The sequence below is a fragment of the Pristiophorus japonicus genome, chromosome 3, assembly GCF_044704955.1.
Source record: "Pristiophorus japonicus isolate sPriJap1 chromosome 3, sPriJap1.hap1, whole genome shotgun sequence".
NCBI classification, from domain to species: Eukaryota; Metazoa; Chordata; class Chondrichthyes; family Pristiophoridae; genus Pristiophorus; species Pristiophorus japonicus.
In genome coordinates, this window is record NC_091979.1 from 96,054,010 (window position 1) to 96,078,251 (window position 24,242).

At 42.8% G+C, this 24,242-nt stretch overlaps 1 protein-coding gene across 1 annotated transcript in view; it reads right to left on the reverse strand.

Annotated features, from left to right (window-relative positions):
• pkp4 (plakophilin 4) overlaps positions 1-24,242 on the reverse strand; it is a 268,797-nt gene that overhangs the window by 37,321 nt on the left and 207,234 nt on the right. Inside the window, exons 9-13 of the mRNA XM_070873651.1 lie at positions 17,603-17,783; positions 16,261-16,378; positions 10,320-10,511; positions 6,435-6,608; positions 781-931 (exon numbers count right to left, since the gene is read on the reverse strand). Coding sequence (XP_070729752.1) covers positions 781-931; positions 6,435-6,608; positions 10,320-10,511; positions 16,261-16,378; positions 17,603-17,783 — 816 coding nt within the window. The remainder of the gene's footprint in view (positions 1-780; positions 932-6,434; positions 6,609-10,319; positions 10,512-16,260; positions 16,379-17,602; positions 17,784-24,242) is intronic.

The following is a 24,242-nucleotide window of genomic DNA, read 5'->3' on the forward strand; positions in this document are numbered from 1 at the left end:
CAGGGCTACAGGAAAGGGCAGGGGAGTGGGACTAGCTGAAGTGTTCTTACAGAGAGCCGGCACGGGCTCGACGAACCAAATGGCCTCCTTCTGTGATGTAACGATTTTATGATTCTAGGAGTAATGATTCATCAACTGAGCAAGGGCAGTTGGTGGTAATTAACAGTAGATTTCCTTGCCCATGCTTGATCTGAAGCCACGAGACTTCATGGGGTTTACTGTTGACCACTCCCAGGGCCACTCCCTCTCGACTGTTTACCACTGTGTCGCCATCTCTGGTGGGTCTGTCTTGGCCGTGGGACAGGACATACCCAGGGATGGTGATGGAGGATTTAGATTCAAATCATGTATAGAAAGTGAAATAAAATTGGGAAAGACAAATGCGACTGAGAGAGGGGTAAGAGACAGAAAAAGTATTAAAAAAAAATCTCCAACAGTAATTAACTTCTGAAGGAATGAGACTACACACTTGTAAAATTAAATTTTCAGGGCCAGAGAGATTTCTTGGCAGTAATTATCACGCTGTTAAAAATTCACTTACTCCTGAATGCACCAGCCCTAACTTTTTCTGGCATGTTTAGTGAGTGCCTAGTGGAGGAGCAAAGTAACTCGGATGGTAACTTCTGAATTTCCGCGTTTAACTGCGCAGATGCATGCTCTGGAAGTTGCTGACTGATTTACTTTGTAACCGTAAGGGCTAACAGTCTCATCATTATTAATGCAAAATCCAGGCCCATGCCTTTTTGACTTGTGAAATAGATTTTTTAAACTGTCACATACCTATGAGTTCTTTGTTTCGCACATCAAGCGCCATGTTTCTCAAGGCAGTAGCAACAGAGCAAACAACCCGATCATTGTCCATTCTCAGAAGTTCCACAAGGATTGGAAGACCTTTCTCTTTTCTGACTGCAGCACGTATATACGCTGCCCACTGATATCAGGAGGGAAAAGATAAAAGTTAATTGAGTCAGAACTTGGGGACTTAGAACTCGAGCACTTTTCTTTATACAGGTCAAGTCTCAACAAGCTCAAAGAAACCGGTTTACCCTTGTGTCTGTCAACATCAGGACTTTTTATTGCCCAGCAGTCACTTAAATGCGATATATGCAAGATGATCAAAAGTGGTTATTACTTTTCAGTCTTCCCAACAATTTAAAACCCAATTATTGTGAATTGTTGTGATATGCTTCAAGATATCTCGTCAATCACATTAATGGAAGAGGAGGAATTCTTGTTCTCCCACTCTTGAAACAGAGTTAACCAATGATGGTCATTATTCAATTAAGATTCCATAGCAATTTCAGTATAAGTAGTTTGGACAAAAGCCAAACATCAAGGGATGGTGCAAGACTTATTTTTGAGGAAGAGAAAAAACAGGTAGCTGAGAAACATAAGTTTCTCAAATTTTAATGCAAAATGAAAATTATATGCAATTTTTACTCATCTTTAAAAAGCTAAAAATCATTCATTTTACCCTTTCATTTGTAACTTATCAGAAAGTAAGCCCCTCACAAAGTAGCACTTAGCAGTTCTACACAATAGGGGTGATTTTCCTGTTCTTGATACCATGTGTATGTGTGGGTGTTAACAGACTAGAAAAGGGGGCAGGTATTCATAACCCCAGGTCTCTGTCCTTTTATAGAGTATAAAGCACATTTCTGGCAGGCAAGCATCATCATTAAAATATGTTAATGGTATAGAAACACTGTTATAACCTTTCACATATTTTTCTGGCCTTTACACTGCTTCCAACGAATACCCATACAAATGGGTTTCCAGAGTTGCTAGGCATTGCGATGCATACGGAAGTAACTTTGAAGGGCCAAAAAGATGATCAAGTCAGTGATTTTGACACCATAATCTGACATATATTTGTTGGTCCTCATGTGGTTAAAGGTTGCATTCAGATTAATGAAAATACTCATCTAGTACTCAAGTAGTTTATTTTTGATGCAATTTAACATTACAGTGAACTTTTACATTTAAATAAGTGTAATGCTGCAAGTGTGGACGATAAACCAAACAAACATTTCACATATTTTCATAGACGTATCAGTATCGGACAGGATCAGGCTAGTTTAGGCCCTCGAGTGCGAATAGCCAGTTGAAAGGCACCGCCAAGGCTCAAGTGAATAATGGCCACTTGGATGAGGTACTGGAGGTTGCCTGGCTCCCATGATCTGTATACTATTAAGGAATCAATACACTCAGAAGGGAAAGCGAAGTGAGAAATTTGGTGAAGGGACAAAAAAAAACTACACAAACTGGAAAATGTTATAAAAGATATGTGGGGCATGCAAATTTAGGGATTAATGGAATATCTACCTACACATTGAACAAAACTCCCACCCATTACCACCTATTTTACACCCTGAAGTTGAATTTTACACCCAATGGCTTGCTTCTGTCCTGCAGCTTTCAATGTAACAGAAACTCTCTCCTGTGTCATTATTTTAAATGCAAGTTTTTCTTTAATATTGTCAATTTTTGATGTCCATTTCTTAACTAAACCCACATTTCCAGAAAAACATCAAAATTGTACCCTATACATATAAACTATTTCTGTAAGTGGTATCGAATCATGCAGCATGGGAGGGAGATATTTGATCCAGCGTGTCTACACTGGCTCTCAAAGAGCTTTCCACTTAGTCCCATTACTACACCTTTTTTCCCCATGCCCTTTCAAATTTTTCATTTTCAACTATTCATCCACTTTCCTTTCAAAATATTACAAATGTTGTTTCCATCAGTGTTTCTGGTATGGCATTACAAGTCCTAATGGCCTTCTGCATAGAGGAAAAATTCTCCGAACCTTTCCCTTCATTCTTCTGGTATGAATTTTCCCTGTTCTGGATGCACTGTTTCCACAGAATGTCTGCCTCTCCCAGCTGCAGCACCAGTTACCTTTCCCCAATCCTGATGCCTAGGTGCATTATACAGATGGAACATACAGACCTTAATATACAATAGTGGAGTGAGTACCTGTAATATGGAATATAAAGAAAACTGCTTTATTGGGGGCAAGTGCCATTCAATTCTATTAGAGGTTGACTGGGACTATAGTGACTTTATACATATGACTTAGGTACAGGTTCTATGGCACATGCACTTCTTTTTTTTTTTTAAAAAGTTATGTACTTGGCCAAGTTGAACTATAGGGAATTCCAAGGCGACAGTCAACTATGTAGACAGACTAGATGGAGGACACAACCTAATAAGGTTTAAGTGGACTACTTCCCAATAATCTGCATTGTAAGAAAGTAAAACACGTATGGAAAAGGTTGGCACTTGCTTTGTTTGAAACTTGAATGTAAGCCAACAGGCAACCCACTCATAAATATAACGCATTTGCAGTGCTGCAATAGGCCAGATTTATAATTTAAATCTGAGCTCTACAGAAGCACTGAACAGGGAAAGGGAAGAAAAGTACAAAATAACGTGGTTACGAGGAGAGACGGGAGTTCTTTTCATTGACAGAAATGTGGAGACAGGCACACATGTCCTAAACCTATGGTGTAATACTCAATTCTAGTCACTAGGTGACATTGTTCAGAAACAAGGCTGAATTTTTCAACGACAGTGCATTTTTAAGTGGAAAGCCACATCAATTCCTCTCAGTGGAACGATTAAGATACTACAATGCAACCAGTTTCTCAGGTTGTTTTCTACTGGACAAAAGAGGTCAACCATAGCTACAGCATAGACCATAACTACAGACCATATACACCTCAAATCACTGGAGAAATACCACCAACGATGTCTCCGCAAGATCCTGCAAATCCCCTGGGAGGATCGACGCACCGTCAGTGTTCTCGATCAGGCCAACATCTCCAGCATCGAAGCACTGACCACACTCGACCAACTCCATTGGGCGGGCCACATTGTCCGCATGCCCGACACCAAGACTCCCAAAGCAAGCGTTCTACTCGGAACTCCTACACGGCAAGCGATCCCAAGGTGGGCAGAGGAAATATTTCAAGGACACCCTCAAAGCCTTCTTGAGGAAGTGCAACATCCCCACCGACACCTGGGAATCCTTGGCCAAAGACTGCCTCAAGTGGGGGAAGAGCATCCGGGAGGGTGCTGAGCATCTAGTATCTCGTCACCGAGAGCACGCAGAAAACAAGCGCAGGCAGCGGAAGAAGCGTGCGGCAAACCAGACTCCCCACCCACCTTTTCCTTCAACGACTGTCTGTCCCACCTGTGACAGAGACTGTGGCTCCTGTATTGGACTAGAGTTACCCGAGAACACACTGAGTGGAAGCAAGTCTTCCTCGATTTCGAGGGACTGCCTATGATGATGATGACAGACAGACCAATATAATAGGCTCCTTTTTTATGCTGAACCCTTGCTTCTGGAAGCTTGTACTTTCTATAAAGCCTGGGTGATGCATTGGTTGGGCACATTATCCTTTCACTTTAAATCCAGCTCAGACCAGAGAGATGAAACTCTCTCTCTTCTGACTTTAAAGGTGAGAGGAAAGTTGAAAACAACTATTCAAGAACATACAAGATTCGAGGTTTTATAAACAGAATGTAAAAAGTTTGAAATAATGCTAAATCTGTAGATAGTTAGGCGGCAGTTAGAATATTGCGTTTAGTTTTGGCCACATTACTTTAGGAAGGATATCCAGGACATGGAGAGGGTACAGAAGAGATGCACTAAGATGACAGGATGAGAGGCTTTAGTTGGGCTCAATTTTCTCCAGTGATTTGCACCGTTTTTTTGGAGCAGGCTGCTCTTTTTGGCCCAAGTTGAAAAACCACAGTTTCCCCAATCAATTTGCACCAGTGTAACTCAGTTAGTTACGATTTTTTTTAAATCAATTTTTTTTCAACCAAAGGGGACGTAACCAGCCACCTATGCCACTTCTGGCCATTTAGGGAAATTTGGCCAGCTGAGAGTTACTCCAGTTCTGATTAGGCTAGCGTATGTGGCCTCTCCAGACAAACCTTCCCTAGAATTAAGGAAATCAGCACAGAGAGAGAAAAAAAAGAGAAAGAGGGAGGGAGAGAGAGAGAGAGAGAGAGAGAGAGAGAGAGAGAGAGAGAGAGAGAGAAAGAGAACGGGGCGGGGGGGAGGGAAAGAGAGAGAGAAAGAGAGAGAGAAAGAGAGAAAGAGAGAAAGAGAGAAAGAGAGAAAGAGAGAAAGAGAAAGAGAAAGAGAAAGAGAAAGAGAAAGAGAAAGAGAGAAAAAGAGAAAGAGAAAGAAGGAAGGAAGGAAGGAAGGAAGGAAGGAAGAAAGAAAGAGAGAGAGAGAGCAAGAGCGCAAGCGGACTGTCTTGGGGTCTGAGAATGGGACCGGACCGGCAAGACAGTCAGGCAGGGTTGGAGGTAAGTTGCTGCTATGTGTTTTTCAATTCTTTTTGATGTGTTGGCAGCTGGCTGTATGCTTTATTTTGCAGCCTCAGCACACATCGTGTCCCTGGTTACTATGGCAGCTCAATCTTTTTGGCACAGATCAAGGCTCCACACCACAAACTAAAGGGCAGGTTAAGCCACGCCAAAATGAAGAAATTCAACGGGGAAACTTAGAACTTTGTTTTGGGGCGTACTTGGGCCCTCGAAAAAAGAAAATCAGGCGTAATTCTTCAGCCTGTTATGAGGAGAGACTGGAGCTCTTAAAATAGAGATATAATAGGTGTTCAAAATTACGAGGAGAGATTTTGATGAAGGGGAAAATTATTTCCACTGGATTGTCAGTTGGTAACTAGAATGACTGACATTTAAGAGCACCACCAAAAAGAATGAAAGGAGAGGTTAGGAGACTTTTTTTCTAATAGAGGGTTACGACATGGAATGCTCTACCAGAAACGTGTTGGAAGCAGAATCTAATTGCTATTAAAAAGGGAAATTACATAGAATTTAGAATTGCATAGAATTTGCAGCACAGAAACAGGCCATTCGGCCCAACTGGTCCATGCCACTGTTTATGCTCCACACAAACTCTAATTGAAGAGGAAAAATTCAGAAGGCTATGGGGAAAGGGCAAGGGAATGGAATTAAGTGGACAGAGCTGGCATAGACACAATGGACCAAATGATCATCATCTGTGCTGTAAAATTCAATGATTATATGGTAAGCTGCAACCCTATGCATGCACTCATATCAAAATGTCCATAACTTTGTTTCAGTCGGCTATGAGAATTGCTAGTGTAATAAATGGAAAAAACATTAATGCAGTAGCTGTTGCTCCTCTGAAATCAGGGCATCACATGGTTGGGGAAAGCATACAAGGGAGTACAAGCCTTCAGCCCATATCTGGATGTACAAAAGCGGAGTTAGGACTGCTGGATACTGAAACAGTGGGATCCCCAAGATAGAAAAAAACGTGTCATATTTTATAAAAATGACACTCACTGGTGAACACAAAAAAAAACCTTACATTTTTATTTATAATTAATTATGTATTACATATATAATTTAGGACTTACCTTCCAGTTTCCCGCAGATAAATTCTGTAGAGATCCAGCAGATCCTTCCAACGTAGCTGGGTTTGAACTTTCAGCAAGAAGTGTGAGATATGGTTTCACTATTGATGGATGCCACAACATTTCAACTCCCTTGGGGGATTTAGAAAATCCAGGGATTGGACCGACTCCATCCCACTAAAAATAAAAAAAATGACTTAAAAGCCACAGGATCCCTATAATTACTTTCTACTCAATTGAAAGTCACCTAATTCAGTTATAATCATGCCACTTGGCTGTGTTATTTACATTGCTTAATTCAAATTATTGATCAATTCTATCATTTTTAAATGCAAAAATGACTTGAGATATCAAGAATAGAGTATAGCTGAAATCAATAACACATAAATCTACTGAGCCTTTCAGTGAAAAGCCACTTTGGCGTGAAAAATTAGAAATGTCAGATTTACAAAACGTTGCCCATTACTCCTCCTATAAAGCTTCTTGCGACAATATTAAATCAAAGAACAAAGTTGCATTTATATAGCATTTTTTCATGACTTCAGGATCTTCCAAAGTACTTCCCAGTCAAAGTAGTACTTTTGAAGTAGTCATAGTTGTAATGTAGGAAAACGCCGCAGCAAATTTGTGCACGTTAAGATCCCAGGTAATCTCTTGCCGATATTGCTTACATCGAGTCTATAGCCTATGCTACCCAACTGGTCTACGCTTCGGTTTATGGCCCTCATGAGCCTCCTTCCACCCTTCATCTAACCCTATCAGCATACCCTTCTATTCCTTTCTCTCTCATGTGCTTATTGAGCGTCCCCTTTAATGCATTTATGCCATTTGCCTCAAATACTCCTTGCGGTAGCACATTCCACATTCTTAGGGTAAAGAAATTTCTCCTGAATTCTCTGTTGGATTTATTAGTGACTATCTTATATTTATGCACTCTAGTTTTGGACTCCTCCACAAGTGGAAACATTTTCTCTACATTTACCCTATCAAACCCTTTTATTACCTTAAAGACCAATTACATCACCCCTCAGCCTCCTCAGAGAAAAGAGCCCCAAGCCTGTTCAGCCATTCCTAATGTGTATTCCCTCAGTTCTGGTATCTGCTTTTCAACTCTGTCCTTCTAGAAATGAATCCCAGTGCTTGGTTTGCCTTTTTTATGTCCTTATTAACCCGTGTCACTACTTTTAGTGATTTGTGATTGTGTACCGCTAGATCCCTTTGCTCCTCTACCCCATTTAGACTCTTATTATCTAAGCAGTATGTGGCCTCTTTATTCTTCCTACCAAAATGCATCACCTCCCACTTATCTATATTTAAATTAATTTGCTAATTGCACACCTATTCTGCAAGTTCATTGTTGTCCTATTCTATTTTGTTGCATTAGACCTTTGTGTAAACTACACCCCGCCCCCCCACAATTTGGTGTCTTCCACAAATTTTGACGTTGTACTTCAAATTCCCCAAGTCCAAATCATTAATGTAAATAGTGAGCAACAGTGGTCCCAGCACCGACCCCTGTGGAAACTCCGTTCCCGAGCCACCGACTCCATCCCCCACCCTGGCAACTGTGAGGCTGAACCAGACTATTTGCAACCTTGGTGTCATATTTAACCCTGAGATGAGCTTCCGACCACATATCTGCGCTATCACTAAGGCCACCTATTTGAACCTCTGGAACATTGAGAAATTTCTTCTGAGGGTTGTAAATCTGTGGAATTCACTGCCTCGGAGAGCAGTGGATGCTGGGACATTGAATAAATTGAAGACAGAAATAGACAGTTTCTTAACCGATGAGGGGTTATGGGGAGCGGGCATGGAAGTGGACCTGAGTCCATGATCAGATCAGCCATGATATTACTGAATGGCGGAGCAGGCTCGAGGGGCCGTATGGCCTACTCCTGTTCCTATTTCTTATGTTCTTATTGCCCAACTCTGCCCCTGCCTCAACTCAGCTGCTGCTGAAACCCTCATCCATGCCTTTGTTACCTCGAGTCTTGATTATTACAACGCATTCCTGGCCGGTGTCCCACATGCTACCATCTGTAAACTTGAGATCATCCAAAACTCTGCTGCTCATGTCCTAACTTGCACTAAGTCCTGTTGATCCATCACCCCTGTGCTTGCTGACCTACATTGGCTCCCTGTTGAGCAACACCACAATTTTAAAATTCTTCATTTTCAAATCCCTCCATGACCTCGCCCCTCCCCATCTCTAATCTCCTCCGGCCCTACAACACTCAGATATCTGCGCACCTCCAATTCTGGCCTCTTGAGTATTCCTGATTTTAATTGCTGCACCACTGGTGGCTGTGCCTTCAGCTGCCTAGGCCCCAATCTCTGGAATTCACTCCCCAAACCTCTCCGCCTCTCCACACCTTTTTCCTCCTTTAAGATGCTTCTTAAAACCTCTCTCTTTGACCGAGCTTTTGGTCTTTTGCCTAATATCTTATGTGGCTTAAGATCAAATTTTGTTTGATAACACTCCTGTGAAGCGATTTGGACATTTTACTATGTTAAAGGTGCTATATAAATACAAGTTGTTGAACACCACCTCCCACTTTTTGCCAGTCTGAGTAGCTACCCTTATCTCCTACTCTGCTTTCAAGCCAGTTTGGTATCCATTCTGTTACCGGTCTCCGCATGCTTTGACCTCAGTCGTGAGTCTACTATATGGTAACTCATCGAAGGACTTTAGAAAAGGTTGAGATAGACGCTTGCCAGGACACGCCCCCCACCCCCACCAACCCGCTCTTATTTGAATAGTGCCATGGGATCTTCTGCATCCACCCGAGTGTGCCAGGGTAGGGGGGGGGGGGGAGGGGTGGCCTCAATACAATGCCACGCCCAGGAGACAGCATTTTGATGGTGTAGCACTCCTTCAATACTGCAGTAGCAATATCAGCCTGCATTATGCGCTCAAGTCTCTGGAGCAGGGCTTGAAGCCATGACCTTCTGAGTCAGAGGCAAAAGTGCTACCACTAAGCCAAGGCTGACTCTATGTTTTGGTTAAAGAAGTTCAATCTCAATATAAATGGGTTAATGTTTTAGCCTCAAAGGGAAAAACACCAAAACAGTTTCTTTAAGAAATTCATAACTACAGTCAGGTGATTTCCCTCTACTCTGCTCTTGCTTGTTTCACCAGAAGAACCATTAACAGCAAGAGCGCAAACAGAAAATTTATATTGCATCAGAGGTACTAACTGCATCATGGGACCCCAACCGTTACTTATTAATAAAGCCCATGCCTGCCTGTGGCAGGTGCCCCCAACACTGCGGAAAACCTCAGTTAAATTATTGGCGGGAAAGGCGTGATGAGAAAGGAGAGGGAAGTACTCTTACCTGTTTGACCAACTGCCCCAAACCACTTTCTCATCTTATAATTGCCTAGGTCAGTTTGGTCACCTTTTTTAGAATATGGGTACTACGTGAACTTATTTCCAAATCATGGAACATCCTGAAACAGTTGATTTCCTAATGAACATCAAGAATTTGTTGTCCTGTGGCTCTCAATACCCTGGGATAAATAACCAATGGTGGATTTTTTTTTGGGGTGGGGATTCCTTTAATCCAGCCTGGGGCCTCCATATATTGATGTTCAAGTTGTTAAACCCAACTTGGATTAATACAATCTCTGGTTAATACAATCAGAATATGGATATGCAGACTTGGAAACTTTATATTCTCCACTGAATACTTCAATCATGCAGTATAGCGACTATCTTATGTTCATATTCAGTTTGAACCTTGTTAGCATTCTTTAAGGTCAGCACCTCTTCCCTCTATTTATTTCATTATCCATTAATTTTTGGAGTGATCCAACTCCCATTTAAGGCTACAAACTGAACTCAAAATTATATCACACATTTTCAGTGAATAGCAAACTTTTACCTGATCTTCTTGTGGTTCTTTTTTCTTTTTCTTCTTCTTCTTCCCCCAGCAACCAGTCTCAGCATCTCGATTGGGAGAGTCACTACCAAGTAATCCATCTAGTTCACTAGTTCCCATCAGACGAGCTTGTGGAACCTCTAGTTCTAAGCGATAGGACAGGTTTCTCAGGATGCAAACACAGTTTTCAACAGTCTAAAATGACAAACATAATTAGAAAGTCACTTATAGCTGTTGTATTTTAATGAATACGATCACATTTTCAACAACTTTACCACAATAAAGCATAGAACCACCTTCGAGGGCTCACACTCAAATCTTAATCCTGACATTTGAATTTGGCTATCCTTAATAGACAAGTTTTGCTGTTTTAGTTGGGATAGCAGTTGGAGCTTCCCATGGAAACTCAGTACTCCACCTTAGTGGAGGGAACACAAAATAGTAAAGGGACTTTTCCCGCCTTGCAAAGTGGATCTTGCATCTGCCAATATGGAGTGGTGCTGATGGTATCTGTGAAAGTTAAGCCTACGCGCCTTCAGTCAGGGGGTAAACAATCATACAGTGGGGAAACCAAAGGGGCTAAGAGTGAGGAACTTAAACTAATTAATATCAGTAGAGAAAAAGTGCTCGATTAAATTAATGGGACTAAAAGCTGACAAATCCGCTGGACCGGATAGCCTACATCCTAGGGTTCTAAAAGAGGTGGCTGCTGAGATAGTGGATGCATTGGCTGTGACCTTCCACAATTCCCTAGATTCTAGAACAGTCCCAGCAAATTGGAAGGTAACAAATGGAACCCCGCTATTCAGGAAAGGAGGGAGAGAGAAACTACAGGCCAGTTAGTCTAACATCAGTTGTCAGGAAAATGCTGGAATCCATTAAGGAGCAAGTGGTAACAGGGCACTTAACAAAGTTAGACGACTTTTTTTTGAAGATGCAACTAGCAGGATAGAGGAACCAGTGGATGTAGTATATTTGGATTTCCAAAAGGTATTCGATAAGGTGCCACATAAAAAGGTGGCTGCGCAAGATAAGGGCTCATGAGTTTGGGGTAATATATTAGCATGGATAGAAGGTTGGTCAACGGACAGAAAACAGTACGGGTAAACGGGTCATTTTCTGGTTGGCAGGCTGTAATTAGTGCGGTGCCACAAGGATCAGTGCTTGGCCTCAGCTATTTACAATCTAAATTAATGACTTAGATGAAAGGACCGAGTACAATCTATCCAAGTTACGATACAAAGTTAGGTGGGAAAGTAAGCTGCGAGGACACAGAGCCTGAAAAGGATTATATATAGGTTAAGTGAGTGGGCAATAAGGTAGCAGAGTATAATGTGATGAAATTCATTTTGGTAGGAAGAATTAAAAAAAAAAAACAATATTTTTTAAAATGGTGAGAAACTATTAAATGTTGGTGTTCAGGGAGATTTAGGTGCCCTCATATAGGAAACACAGAAAGTTAGCATGTAGGTACAGCAAGCAATTAGCAAGGCAAATGGCATGTTGGCCTTTATTGGAGTACAAGAATAAGGAAGTCTTACTACAACTGTACAGGGCTCGTGACACCACACCAAGAGTACTGTGCACAGTTTTGGTCTCCTTATCTGAGAAAGGACATACAATGAAGGCTCACTAGATTGATCCCTGGGATGAGGGGGATAATGAAGTCTTGCACATCTCAATGCCCAAGATCGGATGTGAACTGGACAACTTGGAATGGGACAAAGTTTCTAGGAGGAGAGATTGGGTAAATACTCTCGAGTTTAGAAGAATGAGAGGTGATCTCATTGAAACATACAAGATTCTGAGGGGGATTAACAGGGTAGATGCTGAGAGGTTGTTTTTCCTGGCTGGAGAATCTAGAACTAGGGGCATAGTCTCATTATAAAGGTGCCGGCCATTTAAGACTGAGATGAGGAGGAATTTCTTCACTGAGGGTTGTGAATCTTTGGAATTACCTATCCCAAAGGGCTGTGGATGCTGAATCGTTGAGTATGTGCAAGGCTGAGATAGATTGATCTTTGGACCCTAGGGATTATGGGGATCAGGCAGGAAAGTGGAGTTGAGCTTGAAGATCAGCCATGATCTTATTGAATGGCGGAGGAGGATCGAAGGGCCGTATGGCCTACACCTGCTTGAACTCTTATGTTCTTTAATACTGTAGCAGGTTGAGAACGTTGTGTGTTCCTACATCCTATTAGAGACTAAGATTGAGATAGTTCGGAAATCACTTGCATGAAAAAAATTATATTCTGATACTATATTCCATTTAAGATTATTTCTGTAGTTACAAAAAAACAAGTTGGAAGGCTACAAAAATGCGTCTGTACAGGGGTTGTGTGCAGCCTGCTTGTGGACCAGGTCAAACATTGTTTACATTTAGATTCACCTCAACTAGAGACTCAGTTCTCTTTTTGTGACATGCTAACCCAAACCTTCAGGATCATAATATTTACTTGGCCTAGGGACATCTCAATAGAGACTGGTACTGAAAGTGGGTATAGGAATGCAGATATCTATGGTGTAGTGCAACTAGAAACAGTATAAATGGGGTAAAATCATAGCTACAGGTTTGGAGATGAAGAAGTGAGGCATATGGAAAGTTGAACTCAAATGGCTGTAATGTGTGCATCTTCTACGACCTCATCTTAGGTTATCTCGATGTTGGCCATGAGCATGTTCTGGTTCTTTTAACCTTTAAATCTTTGAAAGCATATTCAATTCATCCTTGGAATATAGGCACAAGACTGCAGCTTTTTCTGTAATACACCTGTATTACAAAATCTACATTTCTAACACTCCCTTCAATCAGTTCCCATTTCTTGGACAATATTTGGTACCAATTTAGTTATGGTAGGCTTACCTTCACATTTAACCCAGAGGTATGATGGAGATAAGTGGCAACAGCTGAATTGAGGGCTCATTATTACTACAACAACAAGTAGTATTTATATGGCGCCTTTAACGTAGTAAATGTCTAAAGGCGCTTCCGAGACAAAAATTTGACACCAAGCCACATAAGAAATTAGGACAGATGACTAAAAGCTTGGTCAAAGAGGTAGGTTCTAAGGAAAAGAGGTAGAGATGGAGAAGTTTAGGGAGGGAATTCCAGAGCTTAAGGCACAACCACCAATGGTTGAGCGATTAAAATTAGGGATGCTCAAGAGGGCAGAATTATTGGAGTGCAGATATCTTGGGGGGGGGGGGGGGGGGGGGGGCGCGGAAAGAGGGTTGTGGGATTGGAGGAGATTACAGAGATAAGGAGGGGCGAGGCCATGGAGGGATTTGAAGACAAAGGTGAGAATTTTAAAATTGAGGCGTTGCTTAACCGGGAGCCAATCTAAGTCAGCGAGCACAGAGGTGATGGGTGAATGGGACTTGGTGCGTGTAAGGACATAGGCAGCCGAGTTTTGGATGACCTCATGTTTATGTAGGGTAGAATGTGAGAGGCTGGCCAAGAGTGTGTTGGAATAGTTAAGTTTAGAGGTAACAAAAGGTTTCAGCAGATGAGCAGAGGAAGGGGCGGAGATGGAAATAGACGGTCTTAGTTATGGGTTGGGTGTGTGGTCGGAAGCTCATTTCAGGGTCAAATATGATACCAAGGTGTGAACAGTCTGAGTCAGCCTCAGACAGATGCTAGGGAGAGAGATGGCTAGAGAACAAAATTTGTGGCAGGGACCGAAGACAATGGCTTTGGTCGCCCCAATATTTAATTGGAAAAAATGTCTCCTCATCCAGTAATGGATGTCAGACAAGCAGTCTGACAATTTAGAGACCAGGGAGTGGTCAAGAGAAGCATTTGTGAGGTATAGCTGGGTGTTGTTAGCGTACATGTGGAAATTGACGCTGTGCTTTCAGATGGTGTCGCCGAAGGGCAGCATGTAGATCTGAAGGACAGTAAGTAAATGAGAAATAGGAGGTGGTCAATGATAGATTCTTGGGGAACCTCAGAGGCAATGATGCAGGAGTGGGAAGAGAAGCCATTGCAGATGATACTCTGGCTACATTTGCACAATTGTTTCAAATTCGTATTTAAATAAGTTAGAAATATTTTCCTGTACGTATTAAATTTAACAAAACAGTAGATGTGAGTAAACAGATGAACTACCCTAGTTGAAAGTGGAGTTTTTAATTCCAGAGTCTTGCTTCCATCTAAAAAAAATGAAACCTCAGAACTTTCATTAGCTTTGAAAGAGATTTGCACCTTACCAGATCGGAAAAAAAGGAATAAAAGTGGCAAGAAAAGATAATAGCTTAGTGGCTAACATAAAAGGGAACCCAAGTCTTTTATGCACACAAATAGTAAAAGGGCAGTCAAAGGAAGGATGGTGCAGATTCTGGACCACAAAGGAGATATTCTGGTGGAGGTAGAGGATATGGCTGAAATACTAAATGAGCACTTTGCATTTGTCTTTACTAGAGAAGAGAATGCTTCCAATGTAGCAGTGAAATTGGATAGGATAAAAATAGATAAAGAGGACGTACTTAAAAGGTTGGCAGTCCTCAAAGTAAAAAAGTCAATCAGTCCGGATGGAAAGCATCCTAGGTTACTGAGGGAAGGATGGAAATTAGAGGGTCTGGCCACAATCTTCCTTGAGTATGGGGGTAATGCCATAGGACAGCAAATATTACACCTGTTTAAAATAAAAGAGGGATAAACCTGGCAACTACAGGCTAGTCACAGCCTAAAGTTGGTGGTGGGAAAACTTGATAAAAATACAGGACAAAATTAATTGGAATTTGGAAAAATATGGGCTTATAAATGAAAGTCAGCACGGATTTGTTAAAGGCAAATCGTGTTTGACTAACTTGATCGAGTTCTTTGATAAAATAACGGAGAGGTAGATGAGTTTCGTGCAGATGATGGCAAAGTACAAAAATAATAGACATGTTAGCAACATTAAAGCCCATGGGGTTAGCGAGAAACAGTGGTAGCACGAATACAAAATTGGCTAAGGGACAGAAAACAGTAGTGGTGAACAGTTGATTTTCAGACTGGAGGGAGGTATAAAGCGGTATTCTAAAGGACCAAAGTATTAGAACTCTTTTTGATATTATATTAATGCCCTGGACTTGGGTATGCAGGATATAATTTCAAAGTCTGCAGATGATACAAATTCAGAAGTGTGGTAAGTAATGAGGAGGATAGTAACAGACGTCAGAGGACAGAGGCAGACTGGTAAAATGGACAGACACATGGCAGATGAAATGCAGAGAAGTGTGAAGTGATGCATTTCGGTAGGACGGATAAGGAGAAGCAATATGAACTAAATGGTACAATTTTAAGGGCGTGCAGGAACAAAGAGACCTGGGAATGTATGTACACAAATCTTTGAAGGTGGCAGGGCAAGTTGAGAAGTCTGTTAGGAAGCAGATGGGATTCTTGGTTTTATTAATAGAGGAAGAGTGTACAAAAGCAAGGAAGTTATGCTAAACCTTTATAAAACACTGGTCAGGCCTCAGCTAGAGTATTGTGTTCAATTCTGGGCACCATACTTTAGGAAGGATGTCAAGACCTTGGAGAGGGTGCAGAAGAGATTTACTAGAATGGACCCAGAGATGAGGGATATAGTGAGACTGGAGAAGTTGGTGTTTTTTTCCTTAAAGCAGAGAAGGTCAAGAGGAGATTTGATAGGTGTTCAAAATCATGAACCATTTTGATACAGAAAACAGTGGCAGAAGAGTTGGTAACCAGAAGACAGATTTAAGGTGATTAGCAAAAGACCACAGCGAGTTATGATGATCTGGAATGCACTGCCAGAAAGGGTGGCGGTGTCAGATTAAATAGTAACATTCAAAAGAAAATTGGATAAATACATGAAGGCAAAAAATTTACAGGGCTATGGGAAAGAGCAGGGGAATGGGACTAATTCAATAGCTTTATTAAAGATCCAGCACAAGCACGATTGGCTTAATGGCCTCCTCCTGTGCAGAAGTCACAAACCTTGCTATCATAATCTGCAGTGTTAACGCACATCTGAATTACATATAGTAAAGAATCCACCAATCCCTCACAAGATCGGATCTTCTTTCGAGCCTCTTCACCTGCAGAGCTAAGATTTCTGCAACATGACAAATTTGTTAAAATATATCTCGCCAACACATTCAAGTAAATTTATAAACATTTTATTTAATTAAACATAATGGGCCGCAGTTTCCGATATCCGCTAGAACAGCGCATCTTCAAGAGGCCCACCTATTTTGTGGAATGAAAAGCGCGCCAAAAACTTACCTCGTGATTCTCCGAGTGCAGCAGGCCTGTTCAACAGTCAGAGACGCAGCACAACAGCAGTGGGGCGGAGCTATAGCCCTGGGCTAAAAAGAGTGCCAGCAGTTGCGCGTGTGCGCAGTGGAGTCTGCGCGCGTGCGCAGTAGCTTCTGGCCCCCAGATTCTGTGTGCGTTTACTGCTGGCTGTGTGGGAGGGGCCGAAGCACACAGTCCCTAGCCCTGGCCGAATGGGCTCCTGCAGAGTGCTGATTTCCAGCCTGCAGCACCAGCCCCGAGCCCTGCAGGGCTCCCAAACGGGTAGGTGAGGTAGGAACTTTTTATTTATTGATTTATTTATCATTTATTATTGATGAAGGTTCTTTATTTTTAAAAGTGAAGTGTTTAATGCTTTGGAAAATTCCCTAACTTCCCTTCCCCCCTCCATCTCTGGCTTAACTGCGCCTAATTCTAAAGTGTACGCAAGGTTTTTCTGAGCGTACAAAAGTCGACACTTACTCCGTTCTAAGTTAGGTTGGAGTAACTTTTCGGTGCCTAAACTTGCAAAACAGGCGTAAGTGGCTGGTAATGCCCCCTTTTCAAAAAAAAAACAGAACTAAAACGAAACTAAACTAACTCACTAGAACTGGAGCAAACTAAATGCCGAGAATTGCAATTTCTAAGATACTCCAAACTAAACTAGTTGCTCAAAAAAAATAGGAGCAACTTCACCCGAAACTTGGGCCCTATAGACACAGCAGTCAGTTTGTTCCTCATACATGAAAACCAGCCACTTGCACAAGGCATTGGGTGTCCATGGAACCACACACTAGCATGAAGTTAACATTTTGTGGAGTGGTAGCAATGAGGGGGGAAAATTGGCACAGAAAGTGGGTGGTAAAGAATATAGAAAAATTTAAAACTAAAAATTATTTCAGCTTATTTAGTAAAAGCAATTATTTGAACACACTCAATTCTTGTATTTAAAGATGTAATACTTAACACTACATTTAGTTTTATGGTTTCAATCCACTTGTATAGCTAGGATCATTGTGCTGATGAGGATAATTTATTTACTTACCTTAGACATCCAGTAGTATTTCTTAGTACTAATGAAGTATGGAATTTCACTTTCCTGTCTTCATCAAAAGAACTGCTCCATCCAGAATGAGGTATCACCACACTATTTGTGAGAGTTGTTAGAGCATCACGAATGATTGGCATCTTCACTGCATCACATGAAGACAAGTTCCAGAGGACTCCTAAAAAAAACATTGAAGTGTACATTCATTTCACAGTACTTAATGGCTGAATAACTGCAGAGCTTGTTTCTCAAGAGTAAATGACAATCTTCAAACAATTCTGACAATCCCTCAAAATTGGTTTTGGGTGGGGTGGAGAGCCTATACATTGTGATACACAAAGCATCACAATTGTGTGGGACAGGCTCGATGGACTGCAGGATCTTTTCCTGTCTGTCATTGTATGCAAACTAGTCACAACTGCCAAAGAAACTGGGGTAGTGTTTCTGCGGGGCTTCCCTGATCGTCCTCTGTAACTTAGGTGAAAACACGGATGAAATAGCTAAAATGACGAGTTATGCCATTTCTCCAAGGTTTCTGCCAATCCTGTGCTGCAGTTATGGTGGATAATTAAGAGAATCCCTGTGGAAATTACTGTCAACTATCTTGAAGTAAAATTTCAACATTTAAATTAGTTATCTCTTTCTTTACAAAGCTGAAAGTAACAGAGTTCACAGTTCATTTCTGGTTACTTTTTGATGATTGAAAGCCAAGATTTCAGATAATCCCTTTAGCTACTCAACACATGTAACCCCAAGAAAATTTAGCAGACATTCTTAAAACTCTTAATACACAAGAGAGGCGAAATATCTGTTGGCAACTACCAGGATAGCCAGGATTAAAAAAAATAGGAAATCCCAAATCCCATTTTGTACTCATGTCAACTTTTTCATTAAAAGTTGTAAATCTGAGGTTAAAGCTTCATTTTTAGACTTCTGGGTTACATTCCTCCACGTTGTGATCCATCTCAAATGTCACTAGGTTTTTTGGATTGCAATAAGACCTTCCTCTGTCTAGTAATCGGAGCAATCACTCACTCTAACCTTTTGTCCTTGGTAGTACAACTTAGTGTCTCAGTTTGAACCCCAGGTAACATATCCATTGAGAAGGAGAACTGAACTTAGATTTCTATTTGAGACCAAGTGCTTTTGTGACACTTTTCTGAAAATCCTGCCTTTTCTGGCTATGGTTACACATTGCTGAAGTGGCCATTGTTGATGTGTGAATCTAGACAGTGAGTGCCATTGTGGAAGGCTTGATTTCACCTGATGCACAACTTATTACCACCAACAGAGATCACTGTATATTGATAGAGTAGAAACTGTGGCCCATCTCTTGCTCCATAGCCCAGGATGTAGTCCCAGCTAAGAATTGCTAACATGGCACAGACCGGTGTTTGAACCGGAGACTTAATGGTCTCCATGGCATGCATTACATTGGCCAGTTTCTTTACCCACTGGGACATTTGAGGAGATTTATATGGTTCCAGCATAGAACTATAAAAGTTCACAGCAAAGGAGGCAGCCATTTGGCTTACTGTGTCTATGGCAGTAGCATGGGAATCATAATTTGGTGTGGGAGACTATGCAATGAGTCTTGCTTTCAACACAATGAAGATGCAGACAAGAATATCATGAATGATAATATATTTCTAGTATAAGAGTTGCAAGAAAGTTCGTTCAGAGAAGAACTTACGATAGGAGCTTTGATAAAACAAAGAAAGATGAAAAAGGTTGCATGAGAGAGAAGAAGTAGAAAGTTTGGAGGCTGTAGGTCACATCACAAGCTTTTTCTCGTATTATGTTGAAGAATGTGCGAGGTGATAGAAGGACCTCATCAGATATGGGATAGAGTTGGCTATAGAAAATAAAAGTTAAGAGTTATGGAGAGGAAAAGTACGTGGCATGACAGAGGAAACGGAATTTCCGGGAGGCAGTTTTAGTGGTGGGAGTTACATTTGAGACAGGAGATAATGAGGCTTGAATTCCATTAACGACTAAAGCTGGAGCCATATAAAGGCAAGAAATAATTGCTGTTGGTTGGACCAGCAAGGAGAAGAGTCCTAAGGAACAAGATTTTTGTAGTCCTATGTGTAAGATGCATGAAGGAATAAACTGGTTTAAACAGAAGGTTGAGTGCACTGAGGGCATGATATCAGGAAAAAAATGGAGAGAGAATAAATCAGCAAAAGATGATCACTCATCTCTAGATCATCTGCAATCTAACGCAGTTCTTTGAAATATAATGTGTCCATAACTGATTATAATATTGCAAATGCTGGGGCAAGGACCCAGCTAAGAGAGCCCTATACAGTCAGTGCCTCACAGCTAACCTGGTTTGCCTTGATGACCCTGAGATGAAGAATGCCCACAGTGCTTGGTCTGCCCTCCAGGCCTCCATAACCAGTGCCTGCGAAGAGACGCTCGGTCACTCAACCAGGAAACACCAGGACTGCTTCGATGAAAATGATCAGGAGATTCAAGAGCCAATAGATCGCAAGCACAGGGCATTTCTGAGACTCAAACAACAACCCAACTCGGGAGCAGCAACGCAGCATTACAGACAGCTCAAGGCTGAGGTCCAACAAAAAACCGGAACCAAAAGAACAGGTGGTGGATGGAGAAAGCACAGGAGATACAGCAGCTGGCCGACAGCCATGACGTGCGAGGATTCTTCATCGCAGTCAAGGCCACCTACGGCCCAAACACTCAAGGCCCCACCCCACTTGCTGGCCAAGAAAAGGGAAACACTCAAAGACAAGGCAGTCAGGGCCCACTGGAAGGAGCACTTCGAAGATCTCCTCAACCGAGACTCTGCCTTTGACTCGCATGTTCTTGACTCCATCCCGCAGCACACTACTCACCACCACCTCAGTAAAACCCCAACACTGCACGAGGTAGAAAAAGCCATAAGGCAGCTTAAAAACAACAAGGCTTCGGGAGCAGACGGAATCCCTGCTGAGGTACTGAAGTAAGGCGGAGAGGCACTACTGGCGCGAATACATGACCTCATCCCTCTCATCTGGAGGGAGGAGAGCATGCCGGGAGGTTTGTGAGATATAGTGATCGTGACCATCTTTAAAAAAGGGGACAATACGACTGCGGCAACTACAGAGGAATCTCCCCATTATCAGCCACTGGGAAGCTTGTTGCTAGAGTCCTCCTCAATCGTCTTTTCCGTGGCTGAGAAGCTCCTCCCAGAGTCACAGTGCGGATTTCGTCCCCTAATGGGCACAGCGGAGATGATTTTTTGCAGTGCGACAGCTGCAAGAAAAATGCAGGGAACAGCACCAGTCCTTATACATGGCCTTCTTCGACCTTACAAAGGCCTTTGACACAGTCAACCGCGAGGGTCTATGGAGCGTCCTCCTCCGTTTCGGATGCCCCCAAAAGGTCGTCACCATCCTCTGCCTGCTCAAGACGACATGCAGGCCAAGATCCTCATCAACGGATCCATTACAGACCCAATCCACAACTGGACCGGGGTCAAACAGTGTTGTGTCATCGCCCCAATCCTCTTCTCAATCTTCCTCACTGCCATGCTCCACCTAACAGTTGACAAGCTCCCCGCTGGAGTGGAACTAAACTACAGAACCAGTGGGAACCTGTTCAAACTACGCCGTCTCCAGGACAGGTTCAAGATCATCCCAACCTCTGTCGTCGAGCTACAGTACATGGACGACACCTGCGTCTGCGCACATAGAGGCTGAACTCCAGGACAGTCAACGTATTTACTGAGGCATACGAAAGCATGGGCCTTACACTAAACATCAGCAAGACAAAGGTCTTCCACCAGCCTATCCTTACCGCACAGCACTGCCCCCCAGTCATCAAGATCAAAGGCGCGGCCCTGGACAACGTGGACCATTTCCCATATCTCGGGAGCCTCCTATTAACAAGAGCAGGCATTGACGACGCCTCCAGTGTGCCAGTGCAGTCTTCGGCCGCTTGAGGAAAAGTGTGTTTGAAGACCAGGCCCTCAAAACTGCCACCAAGCTCATGGTCTACAGGGCTGTAGTAATATCCGCCCTCCTGTATGGCTCAGAAACATGGACCATGTACAATAGACACCAAGTCGCTGGAGAAATACCACCAACGATGTATCCACAAGATCCTACAAATCCCCTGGGAAGACAGATGCACCAACATTAGCTTCCTCAAACCAGGCCAACATCCTCAGCATCGAAGCACTGACCACACTTGATCAGCTCCGCTGGGCAGGCCACATAGTTCGCATGCCAGACACGAGACTCCCAAAACAAGCGCTCTAATCTGAACCCCTTCACGGCAAACGAGCCAATGATGGGCAGCAGTAACATTACAAGGACACCGTCAAAGCCTCCCTGATAAAGTGCAACATCCCCACTGACACCTGGGAGACCGTGGCCAAAGACCGCCCCAAGTGGAGGAAGCGCATGCGGGAGGGCGCTAAGCACCTCAAGTCTCGTCGCAGAGAGCATGCAGAAATCAAGCGCAGGCAGCGGAATGAGCATGCGGAAAACCAGTCCCACCCACCTCTTCCCTCAATGACTATCTGCCCCACCTGTGACAGAGACTGTGGTTCTCGCATTGGACTGTACAGCCACCTAAGAACTCATGCCAAGAGTGGAAGCAAGTCTTCCTCGATTCCAAATGACTATCCTGGTTACTAGCGTCACATTAACTGGATAGTTTTACTGAGTAGTTAGTAATCACACTAGGATCATTTTTCTTTTTTAGCTTTACTAATAAAGATCCATTTATACACACGTTCCAATACAGGCAGGCATTGACTTAACTGCATTAAAAGCTGTGCATTATTTCTTAGCCAATCAACTTAGTGCAGATTCACTTGCACACAATCAACCTCTATTATAGTAGCCACTTGACTGCATGATATTTTGAGGCATTATCTTACTTCTGAAACCATAGTGACAAATCCTTTGGGCCTTTTGTGCTTTCTAGATTAAAAACTGACATGGTGAACAATAATTGAACAGGTTTCATTCCTTTTATTAATATTGGGGCTCCATTTGATTTCTTCTTTGGGTGCAGCTGCTATATTTATGAACTTGCCTATTTTCTTGTTCATTTTCTGAAGAATTCTAGGCTGATCAAAGCATACTGAGGTCACGGAGGGTAAGCCAGTGCAGACCACAAAATCACAGCCATGCGATTTTCCAAATATACCTCGGCAGTACGCAAGGCACCATCTTCTCCATCACGTCTCACAGAATGTATCCCATAATGTTTTGAAATATTTTCATATTACATGCTTTACTGATTTCTATGTTACAGATTCAGGAGCCAGAAATGATAATCTAGAATTTGTAGGTGGGTTCTCCCCACCCCCCTCCCCATGATCTATTATCTTGGACAACAATCTTTTATGTGGCACCTTATTGAATGCCTTTTGGAAATCCAAATATACTATATTCACTGGTTCCACATTATCTACCCTGTTAGTTACATCTTCAAAAAACTCAAATTTGTCAAACATGATTTCCCTTACATAAAACCATGTTGACTCTGTCTAATCATATGATTTTTTAAGTGCCCTGTTACCGCTTCCTTAATATTGGATTCCAAAACGTCATCCCCTCTGCTGGTCTCACACTCCTGCCTTCAGTCTTTCTCCCTCAACCTCTGACTGCACTCTGCCCAGATTATATCTTTGTCTCATCAGCTAGTATTGTCAGCGGTGTGCTGGACAGGAGTGGAGTAGGGCGGAAGAACAGGGCGGAAGAGCAGGGGCAGCAGCTAAGGCCAAGTCAAGGGTTAAAAAAATTAAATGGCCACTGGGGTGCCTTAAGTAAGCAGGGCCAAGAGCAGCAGGGCGCTTGACAGGAGTGGAGTAAAGCTAAGAAGGGTAACAAAAGCAGGAAGGGACACAGGGAACACCAACAAGGCTACAGAGCAGCGCAGCAAACATGAAACTTAAAATAAGCAAAAAGAAACAGAAAATTAACAAAACTTACCAGTTAAAAAGGTTGAAAAAGAAAATGGAAGATGGACTTAAGCTACCTATATGGGAGAACTGAAAGGCAATGAAAGTTAAGTATAATAGTAATGCAAGCTGTTGTTACAGTGCTACCCATTAAAAATGCATGCAGGTATTATTTCAGAAATTACCAAGCATCACAGGGCTCATCCTCACGGATTAAATTCTTTCCCCCCAAACAAGTTCCTGACCTACTCACGCCCGACCCTCCCAACTCCACCCAAGTTCCAGACCTACTCCCCACCCCTCCTCCGAACCACCCTCCGTCTCCCTCTGGAACCCCTCTCTCCCCGACTCCTTTCCCCCTTTCTCTCCCTCGGAACTCCCCCCTCACACCCCCTCTCTGTCTGCTCCCCCCGTCCGTCTCTCTGCCTCAGGTCCTCCCCCCGCCCCCCCACCAATCTCGCTCTCCCTCCAAACCCCGCCCCCCCTGCTCTCTCCCTCCAATATCCCCCCCCCCCAATACCCCCTCCCTCTCCCTCTCCCCTCTCTCTCTACCCCCCTCCCTCTCTCCCTCCCCACTCCCCATCCCTCTCTTCCCCCCCCACTCCCCATCACTCTCTACCCCCCCCCCACTCCCCATCCCCCCCCCTCTTCCCTCCCCATTCCTCTCTTTCCCCCCCTCTTCCCACTCCACTCCACTCCCCCCCCCACTCCACT